Source organism: Cupressus sempervirens, chromosome 1 (genome assembly GCF_028749045.1).
Source record: "Cupressus sempervirens isolate cs-2001-9-10 chromosome 1, ASM2874904v1, whole genome shotgun sequence".
Classification (NCBI taxonomy): domain Eukaryota; kingdom Viridiplantae; phylum Streptophyta; class Pinopsida; order Cupressales; family Cupressaceae; genus Cupressus; species Cupressus sempervirens.
This window is the reverse complement of record NC_143118.1, coordinates 503,782,784-503,802,289: the sequence shown is the minus strand read 5'-3', so window position 1 is coordinate 503,802,289 and position 19,506 is coordinate 503,782,784. Positions and strand designations below refer to the sequence as shown.

General features: G+C 35.9%; 1 protein-coding gene across 4 annotated transcripts in view; it reads right to left on the bottom strand.

The window, feature by feature from the left end:
• Window positions 1–19,506, bottom strand: part of HEXO3 (beta-hexosaminidase 3) — a 296,756-nt gene that overhangs the window by 73,837 nt on the left and 203,413 nt on the right. For all 4 annotated transcript variants that reach the window (XM_089829123.1, XM_089829126.1, XM_089829130.1 and 1 more), the window contains one exon: window positions 13,201–13,234. In XM_089829123.1, coding sequence (XP_089685249.1) covers window positions 13,201–13,234 — 34 coding nt within the window. The remainder of the gene's footprint in view (window positions 1–13,200; window positions 13,235–19,506) is intronic.

The window sequence follows — 19,506 nt, the reverse complement described above, 5'->3', positions numbered from 1 at the left end:
CCTGAGCTAGCATTTCCACATTAACTTGGTGAGAGACCCCATCAATTTTAACACGCTCATCCTTCCAGGTGTTCACCATGAGCTTGGTGATCTTCTTATCAAAATCATAGATTTTTTCAATGTATCTCACTATTCCACCCTTCTCCAGTTTGTTCCATACCTTTGTTCTTTTCCTCCATTTTTCCACCTCCTCGGCCAACACCTTCTTACTCCTCTCCCCAACCATCTTGATCTCTTGTTCGAAAATCCTACACCGGTTCTCTATTTCTTCATAGACTTCAACTTCTTGAGATTTTCATATCCCTAAATCTTTTTTACCTTCGGTAATTTTAATGGGGGATGGCAAAGCGACCCATAAAACGTGCCACAAGTACACGAAATGATGGAGAGATATTACCTTCCCATGATTTTCATTAACATCTTGTCTTTCATGCAAGCTTACATATCTTTCCATAATCAATATTTGATTGCCTTCCTACTTCCTTGGATACGTTCCGGCATTATAATATCTTTCACGACCACCAAAAATATGTCACTCTTGTGCTACACTGTTGCTGTGTTTTTGGCTACTGCCTCGTTCGCAAACTAGTCCACGGCTGAGTTGGCCTCTCTATACACATGGCTGACATGCACCCTTTTGAATTTGTCCAAATCTGATTGAATCTCCTCCACCACATTTGCGATGGTCTAGGAGGGCTGAAAGCAACTTTTTAAACAATTTATTATATTTAAAGAGTCTCCCTCCAACCAAAGGTTCTCAATCCTGGTAGCCAGAGCCAATTCACCAATATGACAAGCCACACTGGCCTCCGCGAAGTGGTTTGTCTAAGTCCCTAGGGGATAGGAAAAAACTGCAACACCAATCCCATGACCATTTCTTATAATTTCTCCACAGCCAGCGGGGTCTGGATTCCCTTTGGCTACCCTGTCGAAATTGGCTTTATGCCATTCTTCTGGGGGAAAAAGCCACTTAGCCTCCTGTCTTTGCCTCTCCCTGTCCTTTTTCTTTTTTATGTTGTTTCCTCTTTCTTCAATGTCTCCCCCCTTTCTGATGGTGAAGTTCTCCTTCATAGTGCTATCAATTTTATCTGCAATAACAAAAGCAGGGGTTTCCCTATCTGTGAAGATACAATTATTTCTCTCTTTCCATATTCCCCAATAGAAATGTGGAAGAGACCAGGAGCATATCATGTGTCTTCATTCCTTTATGCATACAATTCCATTGTCCGAAGAAATCCTAGATGTTGGCTGGTTTACACCAACTGACCCCATAGCCCTTGGTCATAAGATCCCATACCTCCGAGGAGTAGGGGCAATGAATAAATAGGTGGTTAACCATCTCCAAATCATGCTTACAAAGGCTGCACCTATTGGGATAATTTGACCCCTCTTAGCCAGGTTATCCACAGTAAGAATTTTTTCTTCAAAAAGCAACCAAAAGAATATGTTGATTTTCAAAGTGAGGCCAATCATCCAAGCCTTTGTCCAGATGGGTTTCTCCATCCTATTCCACAGTGAGAAATAGCCTAAAGCAACTGAATATAACCCATTGGAATTGTCTCCCCATATAATTTCATCCCTCTTGTTATTAAGGATCATGGCATTCAAGATAGTCATCAGTGGTTTGAGATCCTAGGAAACTAGGGACAGGTCTTTCCATCCCTGATCAGCTCTATAGTCATTAACTTTCAAACCAAATCTTCTTATATATAAATAAGTCCATCTCTCATAGTTAGGGTAATCTATGAGGGCCCCCTGGCTTAACCAATTATCCTGCCAGAATAATATACTTTCACCATTGCCTACTTTCCACTTTGCCTTTGATTTGGCCAAAGATTTTGCCTTAAGGATTCCATTCCAGATAAAAGATCCATGTGAAATAGAAGCTTCACTAAATATGAAGCTGAGTGACTACCTTCTCAAGTACTTCTCCACCAAGATATCCTGCCATTCTCCAAAAAATTTAAAAATGTGCCATATTTGCTTTACTGACAGAGCATTGTTGAGGTGTTTGATTTTTCTAATACCTAGACCACCATAGCATTTAGGAAGGCAAACATTGTCCCATGCCACTAAATGATATCTCTTGTTTTCTTCAACCCCTATCCACAAAAAGTCCTTCTAGATTTTTTTCATTCTATTAGCATGTTTAACCGGGATCCCAAAAAGGCTGAGAGCATAAGTTGGGAGGTTTTGAAGAGTTGATTTCACCAAGGTACATTTACCTGCTTGACTAAGGGTGGCTCCTTTCCAACCTGCCAGCTTCTTGTTGAATCTATCAATAATACCATTCCAAAAAGATTCCAGAGGTTTTGACCCCAATGGCATTCCAAGATAACTAGCTAGAAGAGACCCCACACCACATCCCAAGATTCGAGCTATTTTTCTTTGTCGCTCAATTGGGGTGTTAACAAAGAAGATAGAGCTTTTTTCCCAGTTAATAGACTGGTCTGTACCCCTCGTGTAGGTATTCAACAAGCGTTTTAACACCTTAGCCTCTTGAAGCGTTGATTCCCCGCCCAGAATAGTGTCATCCATAGATTGTTGATGGGTGAATGAAATCTATCTGGATGATGGCTTAAGACCGTGCAGGCTCTGATCTTGTCTTTTCCAAAGGATTAACCTCCCTATACACTCATCCATAATAATGAATAGAACAGGCGATAAGAGATCACCCTGTCTAAGCCCTCTCGAGGGGAAAAAGAAATTTGAGGGAGCACCATTGACTAAAATGGCCAGAGAGGGGGTGGAGACAAGCTGAAGAATTTAGACATCAAATCCAAAAGCCTAGAGAACAACCTTCAAGAAGTCCCAATCCACCCTATCATAGGCTTTTGATAGGTCCAGCTTGAGCAGAAAGCCTTCCCTCTTCCTAGCTTCCAAGGAGTGAATCACCTCATGAACCATCATTATTGAGTCTAGGATTTGTCTTCCTGGGACAAAGCCAGTTTCCTGTGGAGAAAAAATCAAATGGAGAACACTAAGAATCTTGGTGGTCAAAACTTTCGAAATGATTTTATAGAAAGAATTACATAGGCTAATGTGTCTGAACTTATCCATGGAGTCAGCCCCCAGGGTTTTCGGAATTAGCACAAAAAATGTAGCATTAAGTTCCTTCAAAAAATTCCTGGCCCCAAAAAATTCTTGCACTGCCTTCACCACATCCCCTTTGACCACCTCCCAAAATTTCTGAAAAAAGAATGTCAGGAATCCATCCGGCCCTGGAGCTTTATCAGCTGGAAGAGATAAAAGAGCTTGATAAATTTCATGCGAAGTGAGAATAGCCTTCAGCATTGAATTATGATGGTCCTATAATAGATTGGGGATTGAAGTCAAAATATCCTCTTGATCTTTCAGCGAAAGTGAAGAGTCCTTAGGAAGAAACGAAGAAAAGAAATGCACTACTTCATCCGCAATCTCATTATCATTTCTCAAGGTGGCTTGCCCCCTTGTTATACTTGAAATCCTATTATGTGCTCGGTGCTTTAAGGTGGAGAGATGGAAAAACCTGGTATTCTGATCCCCCTCTTTGAGCCAATTAACTCTAGATCTTTGCTTCCAAAAGTGCTCTTCCCTGCTAATGATATTATGGAGTTCAGATAGGACAGACCTTTCTTTGATCCTATTCTGATTGTTATATCCTTCCTACTATATCCATTCCTGGACTTTTTGAAGCTGGTCTATCTTCTCATCCTTCTCTTGGAAGATATGCCCGAAATCCGCCTTATTCCAGACTTTGATGTTTCTTTTCACATTTTTCAATTTTTGAGCTATCCTGAACATTGTTGTACCTTCCATCTCTATATTCCACCAAGAAGAAATCTTAGCTTCCAAATCTGGATGGGAAGTCCACATCTTCTCAAAGCAGAAGGGGAAATTCTATTTGGCCATCAGAGGACTAAATGAGAGCGAGATGGGCGAGTGGTCCGATCCAACTCTAGGAAGAAGGGAGAGTCTACACATGTGGGTTTCCATCCAGTCTAGGGAAATAAGGGCTCTATCAAGGCGAACCTGAATGCAATCCCCGCTAGTTCTCCTGTTTGACCAAGTGAATTGTCCCCCCAAAAGATCAACATCCATAAAGGCCAAATTGTTAATAAAATTTGAGAGGTCTAATTTAATTTCATGATTCGGGGCCAGGCCCCCAGATTTTTCTTCATTTGAAAGGAAGTATTGAAATCCCCCATAATAACACCTTTATTTATGTTACTATTATGAATTACATCAAGAATCTTGGCCCAAAAAACCCTTCTCTCCCTTTTGGAATTGGGAGCATACACATTTAAGATAAACCAAGAGTCACCACTATGTACATGGGAGACCTTGCAAAGGAGAGCATTACCTTCATTGAGAATAATAGAGATCTAGAAAGCCTTTTTGTTGAAGAGCATCAGAACCCCCCTGCAGCTCCCTCTGAGTCTATGGCCTCCCTACTCATATTACTGCTGAAGGATAACTTGCCTACCATATCTTTTCTCATTTTTGTTTCTTGAATCAGTCAAAAATTAGGTCTTTGGTCTCTAATCATATTCTAGACTATCTCCTGTTTGTGGGCACCATTTTGGCCCCTTATGTTCCAAGATATGATCTTTATTTCTTTTTTACAGAGCATTCCTTGATGGTTCTCTGGCTCCCATCTGCCAAGTTCTTCCTGGCCTCCTCTTGCAATGCCTGACTCAGGCTTTTTCTACCTAAAGACTTAGGTTTTACCCCAACATTTTCTTTGACCCTACTTCTGGTCGTCGCTGGAGACAATGGGGGATGATCTCGATTTTGATTTTGCTCCTTTTAACCATACTCCACTTACCTTTATTGTCTTGAGAGCATCTGTTTATCCATTCCTCCAATTTTGAGATTTGTTCTTGGGAAGAGTTATTGATTAGATCTGAAAATTTCATCCCCAGGTCATTGGATACTGGCAGATTCGCCAGAGGAACCAAAGGGAGGTCCAAGGAGAGCCTCTGATCCTAATCCTCATCTATCGTCTCCTGCCCACATGGTTTACCTCTTCTCCTTTGTTTCCTTCGCTTAGATTGTGATCTTCTTGATCCTTTCGTTGGGGCCAACAATTCTATTTTCGACTTGTTCTCCATCTAAGGGTCCTCCAACATATCGACTTCCTACTCTTTCTCAGTCAGTGAATTTTTACCTGCCACTTCTATGGCTTGGGGATCGACATCCTGTTCCTCATTTTCAAACACCTTTGATCCTTTACCTCCTACATTGCTCTGATCTCCTTCTTGGTCAAGGACATTATTCTTTCCCACAGTCCTATCCTAGTTCTCTGAGATATTGGTTGTTTTCTATTTCCAGACCATTTTCTTACCCTTTACAAAAGTACTAGTAGGCTTACTCTTTTTCCTTTCTGCCTTAGCTTTAGGACATTGGTTTGCCTTGTGCCCAGATTTAAAACAAAGGAAGCATGCAAATGGCACCATCTCATAAATCAGATTTTGAACATGCACTCCCAGTTTTGAGTGGAACATCATTGTTTCTAGCATGTCTACACTTTCCCTTACCCCTATGCAGATATGAGCATAGGTAAGATGTCTTTTTGAGGCTGTAGTCGGATCTATTGAGAGGAGCTCCCCGAAGGAGCTGGCTAACCCCACAAAAATATCTTCATTTCGAAATTCTAAGGGGAGCTTTGGAAGCCTTACCCAAACAAGGGCTTGCACAAAGAAAGAGTCGTTTGGATTCAACTTTGAAGACCACTTCTGGAGAACCAGAGTGGAACGACCTATGGCCCACGACCCCTCACACAAAATGCTTGAAAGGTCTTCCATATAAGAAAAATCAAAAGACAAAAAGCCCTTAGCCATGGCCGTGACAGAGACTTGACCTTTGAGGGCCCATTTCTTCTTAATAAAAGATCTCACAATATCTATATTTGGCATTGGCCCTAAGAATTTTCCAACCAAGGTTGAAGCCATTGACATAATGCTATGATCTACGAGCTCGTCCAGAATGGCAATGGCATAAGATCCTTTCTCCGCCTCAAGGAGAATCTTAACAGGTGGGAAAGAGGACTTACCTGTAGGCTTGACCCTGAAAATGATGACCATTTATTTAGCAGAGCCTGGTAGACCCACCTTGGGAACCAATGGAATCTTGTCCAACACCTTGGGGGGAGCATCTGGGTCCCCATCATCTTTCTCCATCTAGTCCCCTGTACCAGAACATCCCTGATCGTCCTCCTTCTGCAACCTGTGCCCCAAGCTAGGGGCCCAATTTTGACATTCCAAAGAAATCCCACCCTATTCAGAATTCAAATTTTGAAAGTCATTCTTCCCTCCCTTTCCAATGCTCGCCATTCTAACAAGGCTATAGTTGGGTGTACTAGGAGAAAATAGATTTTTCTTAAGTTTGTGTTGGTGTTGGACAGAGGAATTTGCATCTTTTTTCTTCAAAAATTGGAGTATAGAGTTAGGTGATTGTAATGAGCATAACTTGTTGCATATGATAATAAGGTTAGAGATGAGACGAGAAGTGACTTCTATAGTTTCTAGGTCAATGACAAGAAGTCCTATTTTGAATTGAAGCACGTCATTACTCTTGATTTTGGTTGGACATCAATAGACTATTGTTCTTGCCACCACAAACTCATTATTGAGTTTGACCACCTTGAATTAGAGAAGCATGGAGGTTTGATGGCTACAAGTCTATAAGAGCACAATAGTAATTTTGATTGTGTATACTTTACTTTTGCTATGTTAATTATCTTTTTATCCAAAGGCAACCACAATTCACAACATTTAAACACTATAAAATATGTCCAAAGATAATTAAAATATTAAAAGATTACAAATTTAATATTGCTTTATTATAATTATTTAATTAATCATAATTAAATTAGAATTACATTTAAATAATGAACTTTAATTATTATAATTAAGTTAAATAATAAACTACGCTATAGTGCTTACACTAATTAATAGTGGAGGCAAAGAAAATAAAAAAATATTTTAATTTGAAAGTTCTTTAAGTGCGCTTGAAAGGATTAAATAATAAAAGCTTATTTTAAGAAGAGGCCTTTGCATGTTTGAAAATTGGAAACCCTAGGTAGAGTTAAACCCTTTATTAGGAGATTTGAGCTCATTTCTACGCACAGAGGTTTTGGGGAGCAAAATTCAGAATTGGATAAAAAAATTGTTAAAAGTTTTAAAGGGTTTGGATTTACATGCATTTACAGATTATCTCGGATTTTAGCTGTGGTTTTGAGGTAGTGTTTGAAAACCCATTGTAGAATTTTATTGAAAGATCTGTCTACTTCATGTCTTCATAAGTGCTTGCATAATGCTTATTAATTTATTGTATTAGTTCTGGATGAAGAATTGTGTTGTAGATTTTGAAACGAAAAATGTAGTGATCAAGAAAACTTGATAGAGGAAAATTGTAGAAAAATCTAGAAAATTATTATGACTGTATTCTTTTAAAACCCCTTTCTAATATAACAAAAATTCTATTATAGAAAATTGGAAGAAAATAATAAATTGAGCAGTTAAGGTTTCAACTTTAAATTTGTCATTAGAACCATGTGACTATTATGAATTTGAGTTTTACTTTCTGGATTTGATTGTGTAGAGTTTTTTTACCATCAACATTTCGGATCATACTACATGATCCATCATCAGGATGCAAGAGAACATGAATATAAATTTTCTAAATAAAGATAAATATTTTTTTTACATCTAAAAAAAATTAATTGCAAAAATTATTAGTAAAAGTAAAAGATTAATTAAGAGGAAAGCATATTGTAATAAACTTATATATGCATGTGAAAACAAATATAGTAAAAATAGAAAACTAAGCATATTATGGTTGCATGATTTGAGATATCAAAAGAATGTGAAAATACTAATTGTATGTTTATTTTTATTTTATAAATATATAATTTAATTTTCAAAATTTTTTTTAAAAACATTTTTTATGATTGATTATTAATTTCGAAAATTTGGAAAAAAAATTTGAAAAAACTAATTATTATTTATAAATTTCAAAACTTAAATAAATGTTTATCATTTAGCTATAAAATGAGTGTTAGTATTAGTGATTCTTTAAGTCTAGTTAAACTCTTAGTTGCAGATAAATTATTTTATATTTATCAATGCAAGAGAGAAGCTAATAAATAAATATTTATAGTTTTATTATATTTTAAACGAAGTTGTGGTGAAGTTCACTTTGTAATCACCTAATTAATAACTATTTGATTTTATAGAGAAATTATGAATAATTCAATTAAATTTATAATTTTATATTTAGTTGCATTATGAGTTAAAGGGGAAAAAAATTACTATTGGACTTTAATAAAAGTCAAATTAATATTTTAAAAATGAAATTGACGTTAATATTTAGTCTAATAATATACATTTATGTTATTAAAAAAATTATTTATGATTTAAGATAATTTAAATTAATAAAATGATAATGTTGCATGATATTTTATATGCACAAAAAGATATAACATTTAAATACTTGTTTATTTAAATAGATATATTAACCAAACTATCTATGTAAACATGTGTATTGTTACTTTAATGCTAAACACATCCTTATGACCCAAACTAAACAAGAGAAATTGATGGAATTAAATCATGTGGCTAAAAACTATGTGATTTCTAATATTTTATTTATAGTCTTGTGATGTTTATTTTCTTGATGGTTTTTCTTTGTAGGTTCTTTAGTTAGTCAAGTTAGGATGTGCATTAGAGGTGTTTTTGAGATTTCTTTTATAATTATCTGATTGAATGTCATGATGTACTTTATGATTTGAATTGAGATTTATGTTTTATGAACTTTATGCTATTGAGCATTTATGAGAACTTAGGTTTTGAGAACCAATGTTATTTTCGGGTTTCCTGTTAAGGAACCAAATTTGATCAATATTACTTTTGTGGTATGGGACACAATTGTGGTTTGTGAGTTTTGGGAAGATAGTCTAGGTGCATGTCTATGGAAGTGGTTTGCAATGGGGGTCGCGGCCCAAAGTGGTTGCTAGGGTAACACATTGTAAGTCGTGTTGTAACAACTGATAACATAATAATTAAAATACTTTCCTCCCACATGCCTTGACATAAATTAAAAAGATAAGTTAGAGATTTTTTCTCATCCATGCCTTGAGTGCTTGTATAGACTAAGGATGAGAATGAGATCATACCTTGAGAGGTATGACTAGTCTCTTCGTCTTCACGAGAGGGCATTCTAGTTCTGCATAGAGTCACTAGAGGTCCAAGGTCCTGAGAGACTACTAGGGTAACCTTAGAGTTGGCTCATGTGATAACACTTCATAGTATGTAGCCTGATTCTCCTTTTTTCTATAATATTTGCCTCTAGTGGTGTACTTGTTGGATATTACTTTTGATAGTGTATTTATTGTGAATTGTTACTAATTGATTGGATGTCATTTATTGTTGATAGTTGACTTTTATTAATGAATGATCAGTTATTCATTGGTGATGTTTTTATTATTGGAGTTAGTGATTGGTAGTTTACTTTTATTGACGATAATTGTTATAGGTTGCTTATTGTGCTTATGACACTTCACATTGATTTGGTCATGGTTGTATCTTTTTGGTTTTGATATTTGATTTGTACTTGGTATCAATTGTTGGTTTTTGTATGTGATGTTGGTTTGGATGAGTGTTCTTTCGATTTTGATTATCTCTTCTTGAGTAGTTTGAGTTATCCTTGAGGTAGATTTGGCTATCAAGATTCCTTACCTAGGATTATTTTATGATTTGATTATTTATGTGTGGATCATACATTATTTCTCCTACATGGTGGGAGTGAGCCTGATTAGGTGACCACATCGTCGCGAGGCAGTGTCTTCTTACCATTTGGATTCCTCTCAAATTGATAGATGTTGGATGCTCGTTGATACAATTGTATCATTATCTATGTATCATGTATTTTGAGGTCCTATAGGATATTGTATTGTATATTGATGTACTTGCATCTATTTTCACATACACTATGACATGTGTAGTGGATGTTATTCATTAGATGTGCTTTCATATTATTAGTTGTACTTATACATTTGCTTATGTGATAATGTATCTATTATATCTTTATGATCACGAGACTTTGTACTTAAGACTTAAACTAATTAATACAAACTTTCTTAAATGTGACTCAACGTGAAGGAACCCTTGAGGATGGAAATTGTATATGTAATTTGCTTATGTGTACTTGATGTGTATGTATATATTGCTTCCGCATTATTATTATTTTGATGTTGTTTAAATTTTTTTTTTGAATAGTTCAATAAACATTCTAACATGTTAGGTTTATAATTTTTTTCTCTTGGGTTCCTGAGCGGGGAGTTACAAACTTGGTTTACCTCTTCAACAATTTTTCTTGCCGCTAGAGAGCTATAATAATGTGTTATGGAGATTTAACATTGAATATCAAAGTTAGGGTTCACCTTTCATTCATCCATCTTGATAAGATAGATAGATAGGAGGAAATGTGCATCTTGGAGGGAGATGATTGTTGATAATCTTGCTTGATTTTTTTAAGTTCTTCTATTGACAAAGGTAAGGTCTCGAAGTCCTTCCAATATCATCAAATTGAGGGTAAGATAACAAAATCTCAAACATGGCTTCCTTGTTGTTTTTGAAATCCTTTTGTCACATTTGTCTCCACTATATTATCTAATCTTAGAAATGCACACCATAAATCCCAAAAGAGTGTCGAGCCTCCATAATGAATATCCTAAGAGAGATGGTTTATTATGATAGTCCTGTAGTTTAGCATAAAATTCCAGACCCTAGAGAGATTAGGAGGATTGGTTTTCTTGAAAATCTCTATTATCATTGTCGTTTGGGTATTTAGCTTGGAGAACAAAACCTTAACCCATTTGAATTGAGGCTACTGATACAAACTCCAACTAAGTTTCGTACTCAAAGCTTTTTATTCTGCTGAAGTTGATTACAGAGTCCTACATCACCCTGATCCTTAGGCTTGCATACCTAATTTTAGGAGATCAAATGCCACAATATATTGGTGTTGTAGACCTTGTCAGAAGTATTTCCTCATCTTCTGAATCATCTGCTGATAGATAGCTGCTGGAAGTGAGAGACATGATAGCAGATATATAAGAAGAGCTGAAATACCCGATTTGAGGATGGCAATCCTACCTACTATGGATAGCCATCTATCTTTCCAAGAGGAAAGTTCTTTTTCCAATTTTTGTCTTTCAGGGTATCCCGAAGTTTAATTGTTCTCTGACCTATGTTTGATGATAATCCAAGATTATTACAAGGAATCTTTCCTAATTTAAAGTTTAGTATTCTTAAATCTCTGCCTCCTTCCTTGCTGGGACTGAGAAAAGAAAAATTATGATTAATCAATGTGATAAAGTGTTGGTTATCTCTTTCAACATCCTTCTAGAGTGATTTGAGTGGTTGACTGATTTGTCATCGTACTGTGACAGAAAAGTGAGTTTTCTGATTACACATATCTAAAATTTTGTTACTGGGTCTCTCACATCTTATGCCATCAAGGGCCTCATAGGAGGTGATAAATGTGAAGTCAAGTGTGTGAGATGTTCCCAAGGCAAGTCTTGTTTTTGGGTTGTCAGATGTCATGTATAAGCAAATCAGAGTATGATTGGTTTCTATATTGACGAAAAGTCCTTAATGAGCCACATGAATGTCTTATTAGGCAGTGGTATCTCCCATGAGCTTCATAGTAAACAAAATCTTTAAAAAATAAATAATCTCTAGGCTCATGCTCCAAGTGGAAAAGTGTGCAAGTATGTTCGTCATGCAAAAACATGGCATTCTAACAACATCTAAAGTTGAGAAAAAGCCTCTCAAACCCAAAATTGTGCTAAAGGGATTCTTAGAAAAGTTCTCTTGGAGTATGTTAGAACTGGAAAGCTGCTGTTCCAGAGGCACAAATAACGCAAAAGCATAGTGGAGACGCTAATGTTTGAAAGGATCTATTGGACTTATCCAATTTTTCTTTCACTAATATATGCAAATCTTCTCATGGATACCTCTTATAACGGTGCATACCATGAATTGAGGACATCAACAAAGCTAGGAGAGGGTTTCTCTATATTGTTATTGATTTCAATTGGTTACAAAAGTGTAGCAAGTCAAGCACGTATCATGTATATTTGCATCCCTGTTTGGGTAGCTGTATAGAATATTGGAGAGCTAAAATAGAAAAGCCTGTCACAACCTGAATAGGAACACGTCATCCAAGGAATTTATGCAACACTGTAACAGCACGGAAAATTAATTTAGTGAGTGGTGCATGAAATGAGGGGTTAAGTGAAACAAGACCTTATGGCAGGCATGCTGAACCGTCCCTTTGACCTGCAGATTGGCAGGATCAAAGCATTGATACCAATTGTAATGTCCCCTTATGGGAGTCTACTAGTTATTCTGCTAAATACAAATGGCTGCCTTATTTCTGAATGCAATTTATATCTCAATATGCTCTGCTCTGATCTATCCTTTTTATTACCAGCCCGCTGACAGTGATTCTCTTGCATCATATTTCATAAATGAGCCATCTCCTCTAAACTAATCACTGTGTTTTCTAAATTAAACTGACTCAGAATTCTTATTCCATTCTTGATCCTTTTCCCAGGATGTCTTTTCCAAAATGAACCCCTCTTCCATTTGTACTTCATGCATGCTTTTATGAGTTGATTCAAAAGAGGGACGACTTCTCACCAAGGGTGGCATTCCTTTGTTAATCAATCATTTCAAGTGCTGCTTCTCTAACTGCCTCTTTATTAATCAGTGCCTTGTTATTTAATAATCATGCTTTTTTTTAACTTCTTTTATATTTCTTTAACTTGGGCACTTGTATAAAAGTATTTTTTTGTTTTTAATATTGGTATCATTACAGGTTTGGCCTAAGGGAAATGGTGTTCAATTGAGTCACCCCAAGCATTAAATTGAGGTCTACGATCCATTCTTGTTTGGGGATATGACACTTCCAGACTGGTTTGCTTATTTGCAATTGTATTTTTCCTTTTTAATAGTTAATATAGAACAATATCTTCACCTTTATCCAGATGAAAGAAAAAGAAATTGTGGGCCTGCCTAAGAATGCAAACAAAAAGCAATGTAACATGGCTAAAAAAAAAATTGAAAAACATTATTTTAGGGAAAGGAAATCATTCTAACATTTAGTTGTTCTTTTTCTTGGCATTAATAAATTAGGGCTCTGAGAACTCACCAGTGTCTTATATGTCGAGTTTCACTCCAGCAACCTAACACATTGAAACATTTATTAACGCATTATCTAGTTTATTGCTGTACAGAAAGGGTTCAACGTGAACTACGAAAGAAGTCAAAAGGGGTGTGCAGCAACTGGTATGAAAATGATAAATATTCTGGCTATTTGTAGAAGCCTGATTGTTGTATTTAAGTATCTCAAAATGTATCAAACTTACTTATTTTGGTATTTCCTGCTATAGATTTTCTTGAAACAAAATAGTAGTGTGTAGTATCATACCAGCTTATCACTCAATGCAAGTTATTCTTAAAATCTTGAGATAGACCGTTTCTCATGGATGATATTGAAGAGCAGTAAAAGTGCATCCCACTTCCATGAATAATGTTTCTTCTATATAATCCAAATGGACTACATTGTTTTGAATTTTTTTGCAAGCAGAGCATCTTGATAAATTGTATCTAATATAATAAGTAGGATATACTAGTAGCATCTAAAATATATTGTTTTGTTGTTCCCACGCTACTGTTTAAAATCAAAAAATGCCAAAAAGCAAGATACACATCTATTCACCCAGAGTTATAAGAAGGGAATTTAGCCAAAGACTATTCTTGCATATAAAACTAGTGTCAATATTAGTGTTGATGAGGTCAAATATATTTGAATTAATTAAGTATTATCCATCTAAAATCTTACATTATGTATGCAAGGATGACATGTGTCTGCAAACTCATATTTGTGTAAAGCCAAACGTGAATTTATCTTCTTATTGGAAAAAGACAAAAATAATTTATATTTTTTAATTTTCTTCAAAAAATTCTCAGTTATGCATGGGTTTTGCAAGGAAAATATTGAAAACAATTCATGATCCCCATCGATAACATTAAGTCCAAAATTTTAACCCAACTTTGGTCAGCTATCATAATCAATAAAAAAATTACAGTATTTTTCTCCAACTGAGCGAACAATAGTTTACCTTCCTATCTGAATGTTCTAGCAATGTGAAACCTCAAGTTTTCCCCTTGTGGTACACATTATCTTCAAATATAATATTAAGTGCATCTTCTTAATGCACATATAAGGTTGTGGTGATTCTTCTTCCAATTCCGTTTTATGCTTAGACTGCTCCTCGTCCTCCAATACATGGTTTAATTAGAGTCTAACAGTCTTCCTTCAATTCATGTACTGTAATGTAGTGAACTGAGAGAAGGCCAGAGCATTATGAAAGGGCCAATGATGCTTGAATGCCCACAATTTGGGACCTTGAAAAGTAGACTCATGTACGAAGGATGGACTGATTGGTTTATCCGATTCCCCATCTTCAACTATATTAGTCTATGGATTTTATTCCTATCCCTATAATCTTCCACAATATGTTAGAGACCAAGTCATTCTGATGGAGTATTATAGAAAATTATTACTACATTTGATTTGTAGAGACAATAAACTCCAGTACTGCAATGTTTTATTTAGATTGGTCAACTGTCAATACAACTGTGCATTGGCCCTAATTCGAAAACAGGACATGGAACCTAATTCGAAAACATGGACATGGAAATTTCCAATTTTAAATTCATGTTCCACCATAAAGCAGAAAATATGATTCAAAAGGCCTCATGTTCTAGATGCTTGAAGCCTTGGAATATGGTCATACATTAAAGATTACTATGACAATTGGGCAAATGACATTAAGGTTCAAAGAATGAAATGTGTTCATATGGCCAGGCATTAGATGATTTATTTCATGTTACAAATTGTACCTTCAAGATATTGTTGGTTCAAGTGAGAATATTTTGTCACCTCACTTTCTTCCAGAGAAGTTGAATATAAAACCTTTATGTCCAGTTAGTCTATTAGAGATTGAATGAACAAGTTAGTTGTGTAAAAAACATAAGGCTGCCAAGAATCGATTTTGATATAGAAAATTACAATGACACCAAAGGGAAAAATTTCAAAGCCTTATGATCAAAATCTCTATGTGATCCACCTATTCTGCTTATGGATGAAATATCTGCAATAGTTAAATATTTTAAGAGACTGGTTGAGGATTCTCCAAAGTGGGTAAAGACGTCTTTGGCAAGGAAAAGATAGGTGTGACAATAAAACCCCTAGGTGTTATCTCTTCTTACATTGAGGTGGAAGTTAGAAAGGTGAAGCAACAAAACATGTTAAAAAAGGAAAGAGGGCCAAATTGTTGCAAAAGCAGCGATTCCAGTCCACTTAAAGACAATAATGTTTACAAAGTGCAGGCCTCTAAATTTCAGATTATACAAACCAATTTAGGAACTACAAGTAGATAAAATGATTAGAATGTGACATTATCTAACAAAAAATATCAAGGATAGGGTTGAGAAAGAAGTATTAGAAAAAATAAACCTTAAAGGATGAAAGCTAGATTTTAGGGTTGTTACACAACACATTTGGTCAATCCCTTGGTTGTGATGGAGCCCTACTTTTTACAAAAAATTAGAGCCTCCATTTAGAAAATAATGGTTGAGACTTGATCTGGGGAACTCAAATGATTGTTAAATCTTGTTATTGGTGGCAATGATAAGAAATCAAAGCATACTAGCTAAATGTTGAAATTAATATGGAAATTACTGAGAGTCTATGCCAGTAAACATAAAAGAAAAAGTTTATTAGTCTTGCACAAGCATTGAATTATCAAAAGTTGATTGCAGCATTGGTTACAAAAGAGATGAAGCTATTTGTTTGAGATGATAGTAGCCAGCAAAGGTTATAGCTTTGCTTCCACTTGAGACCAGAATGCTCCACGTACAGAGCAACAAGAAGCAGCAGTTACAGCTCTTTATCATGCAGCTATAGATTGACCTCTTCCAAAAGAAATAGGCTCAGGAACTGCAGTGGATGTTGAACTAAACGAACTTGAATTTGAGCCAGTGGATTTGGTAACCCATTAGCAATGGCAAAGATGCTTCATCTTGTATAGTGTCTGATTTCCTTGCTGATCCCAAATGTGACTGTATAGATAACTTTACAGTCATGTTCCAGGCTGAACCAGCTTTTATAGCTACATCGCAGTCTACAGACAGTGCACCTTCTACTGTTGAACCTTCAAATTTGTGTACAAAACAGATGATAGTAATGCAGCTTCTAGTTCGCTTTGTTCAGAAACTGGTGCCATGACTCAAACTGAGGATGTAGACGCCCTAGTAGTTTCACCTGTTACAGGGCTGAAACTAAATTTAGAAAATAAGGATAGTTCTATGAAATCCAGATGTTTCTGATGATTTTGATAACACCTTTCCTAGTGATATTGCAACAGAAGATCCCACAACTTCTACAAAACTTGGCATTGATCAAAACACCACTACTTCTCCACATATTCCAGAAACAAAAACAGCAGGCTATGAAATATCATGAACCCATATGATTCTGTGGCAAATGATTGTATAAGCAATTCATGGAAATGTCAAAACCCACCGGATAAAATAGTGAAATCCATTTCCAGCATTAACAACACAGAATATGATCATTGATATGTCCAGAGGCTTAGTTGCCAATTCATGAAACAAATCCGATTCAGGTACATGAATCGGATCCATGGATTCAGGATTTTTATTTTTTACCAATAATGATCCATGGAGGATTCGTGTGTGTGTATATATATATATATATATATATATATATATATAGACACACACTAAAAACTAAGAGAAATCATTTCATAGTATGAATCTATGATTCTAGTATGCATCTATGAATCTAGTATACTTGATAATTGATCTATTTTCATGATTATAAAGAAAATCAGAACATTCACATTCATGATTTTATGTTTTTTTGCCTTGTATTGCCATGGATTCATGCTAGATCCTCAGGTTTCGTGACCTTGCCTAGATCCTCACGGATCCACGTGCAGATCTAGACCCGGATTGGACCCGAATCCGGATCCAAGATCCGATACGCGAATCAGTAACTAAGCCTAGAGGTGAATGTATCTGTGTACTTTGTGTGCGAGTTAGATGTGAATGTATACATATATTGCAGTGACATATACATTTGAATTTGAAAGAGGAAAAGTAGGACACGAGCATGCCGTTGTTTAGCCTTGGAAAAGACATCAATACATAAAGACACGATGGTATTATTGAGACAGTGTTGACAAGATAGAGGCAGCGTATATAGTATGAGGAAAACATTGATACGACATAGGTCAAGCTTCAGAAAATATAAGCTTGTTATGGTTGAACCTAGCATTGACAGATGTGTTCGTTAATGTACAAAACACAACTTTTGCCATTACATTTTGGGCCCTGAATGAAGTCAAAATTTTGTTGTTTATTGACCATCTATATAGCAGGATAAACCTTCAGAAACTGTCTGGTACATCGATGAAAGTAGCCATCGAGAGTGTTTATACTGTAAAAGGGGAGGAGACCATGTGCCGTTAGGAATAAGAATAAACTTGTATAGAATAAAGACCATGTCTGAACATAATAAAAGGAGCATATAATAGTGATTGATTAAGAGCCCGATAAGAAGCCACACAAGACAAAGAAGCAGTCAGAGTTTGAAGTGGTGAGACTAAAGTTCATGCGATGAGGATTTTATTGCTAAAACACTAAAATAATATCAAATAGAGATATAAAATATCTTCAATGCTAGGTAATTCTAGCCACATCACCGGCTATGGAGACCTATCAAAGTTGCAAACTTATGAAAAGAGGCGATTGATTTTACTCAAAAAATTGAGACATTGACTTAGTAAAGTCAAAAGCACATTATTATTAATGCGAAGATCAAAGTTCAATCATACAAACCGCATATAGAAGTAGCCAAGATTACATGATGTTTTGGAGTGCATAAATAAGATAAGATAGATAAGTTTATTAATATCCAATGAGAGACCAACAAGGGTCTATGGGATTGAAAACTTACGGAACAAGAAGCAAAGAACTAATAGACCACCAAACAGTGGTTGGGAAAGCAAACAAAAGAGAAAAGAAAACCAAATACAAGACGCAGACTACGAGTTCTTCCTAGGCTGGAAGAAGTCTAGCACTAAAGGATACGGACCCAAGTGAGGGAGAGCATGTAGTTGTCTTCGAGATCTACTAGTGTGCTGACGCTGATGAAGATGAAGATGAAGATAAGCCCTGCAGGGTCACACGGATCTAGATTGAATAGTGGTGAAGGTATTCGAGGGCCACTTCACACCCTGTCCAGAGAGCAGGGGCGAGAAGAAGTCCGTAATGAGTTTCTTTGCAGCCTTCTTTAGGGAGAATAGAAGTTAAAGGGTATGATCACGAAGCTGCATCGCCTCCCAGAGATAAAGTGCCAAACATCTCTGATCTGTGTAGTTGAAGGAGGTCAATGAGCTGCACTCTCTGAATAAACAATAAAATCTTGCTCTGATCTCATAATAAATAGGGCAATGGAAAATGAAGTGTAACTCAGTCTTGGTCTCGGCCAATGTGCATAGCTTGCAAATACAATCCTCTCTATCAATGTGGTGGTCTATTTGGGCCCGTAGACGATGGGAACCAACCCTGAAAGATCCTAACACAAACTGAAGAGCATAGCACCAACTCTGAGATAAATATCTGGGTTGAGCAATAATCCTATCCTACGTGTCCAGAAAGTGCTCAGCATAGAAAGCCATCCTCGGACTTGACCCCCCAGGTGGGTTAGTCCAAGTCGTAATGAGGTACTGTCTGTAGATGTCGAGTCTGACCTGCTCGTTCAACTCATTTCTAGAAGGGAGAAGATGAGCAAGAGTGTCTAACGAGAACTGAAAGGGGGGTAGTCAATAATATTCAGCAAAGTTCAAATATTGAAATAATTTAAACTCCTGATCAATCATTTGCTAGAACAGGGTGTGATTAAAAGAAAAGATGTCATTAAGAAGAGGACGCAACTTTTATTTTGAAAAGTTATGTTTCTTTATTTGTATAAATAGAAGGAAAAAGAGAAAACAAGACATATTCGAAAAACAACATTCACAAGAAGCAAGAAGCAATGTAATATATTTATTTTGTATGGAGGGATAAGGGGCAAATATATGGCTTTGTAATATCAAATTCAAATATTTTATTTTAATAGTAAAATAAAATATCTTTTGTTTATTTTTATTGAAGACATGGAGATTTAAAACGGCAGTTGATTCCTCCATTATAATTATTTTTAAAATTCCATAAACTATTTATGTTAGATAAGTGGAAGTGGTCATCTATGGCAATATTTTTATTTTTGTTGATATTGTGGTGACTGATCATGTAGTGGGGGTTGATGTTGTGGTGCCTTATCTAGTAGTGGCGCATCACCGAATTTTTTTAGTGCTTTTTC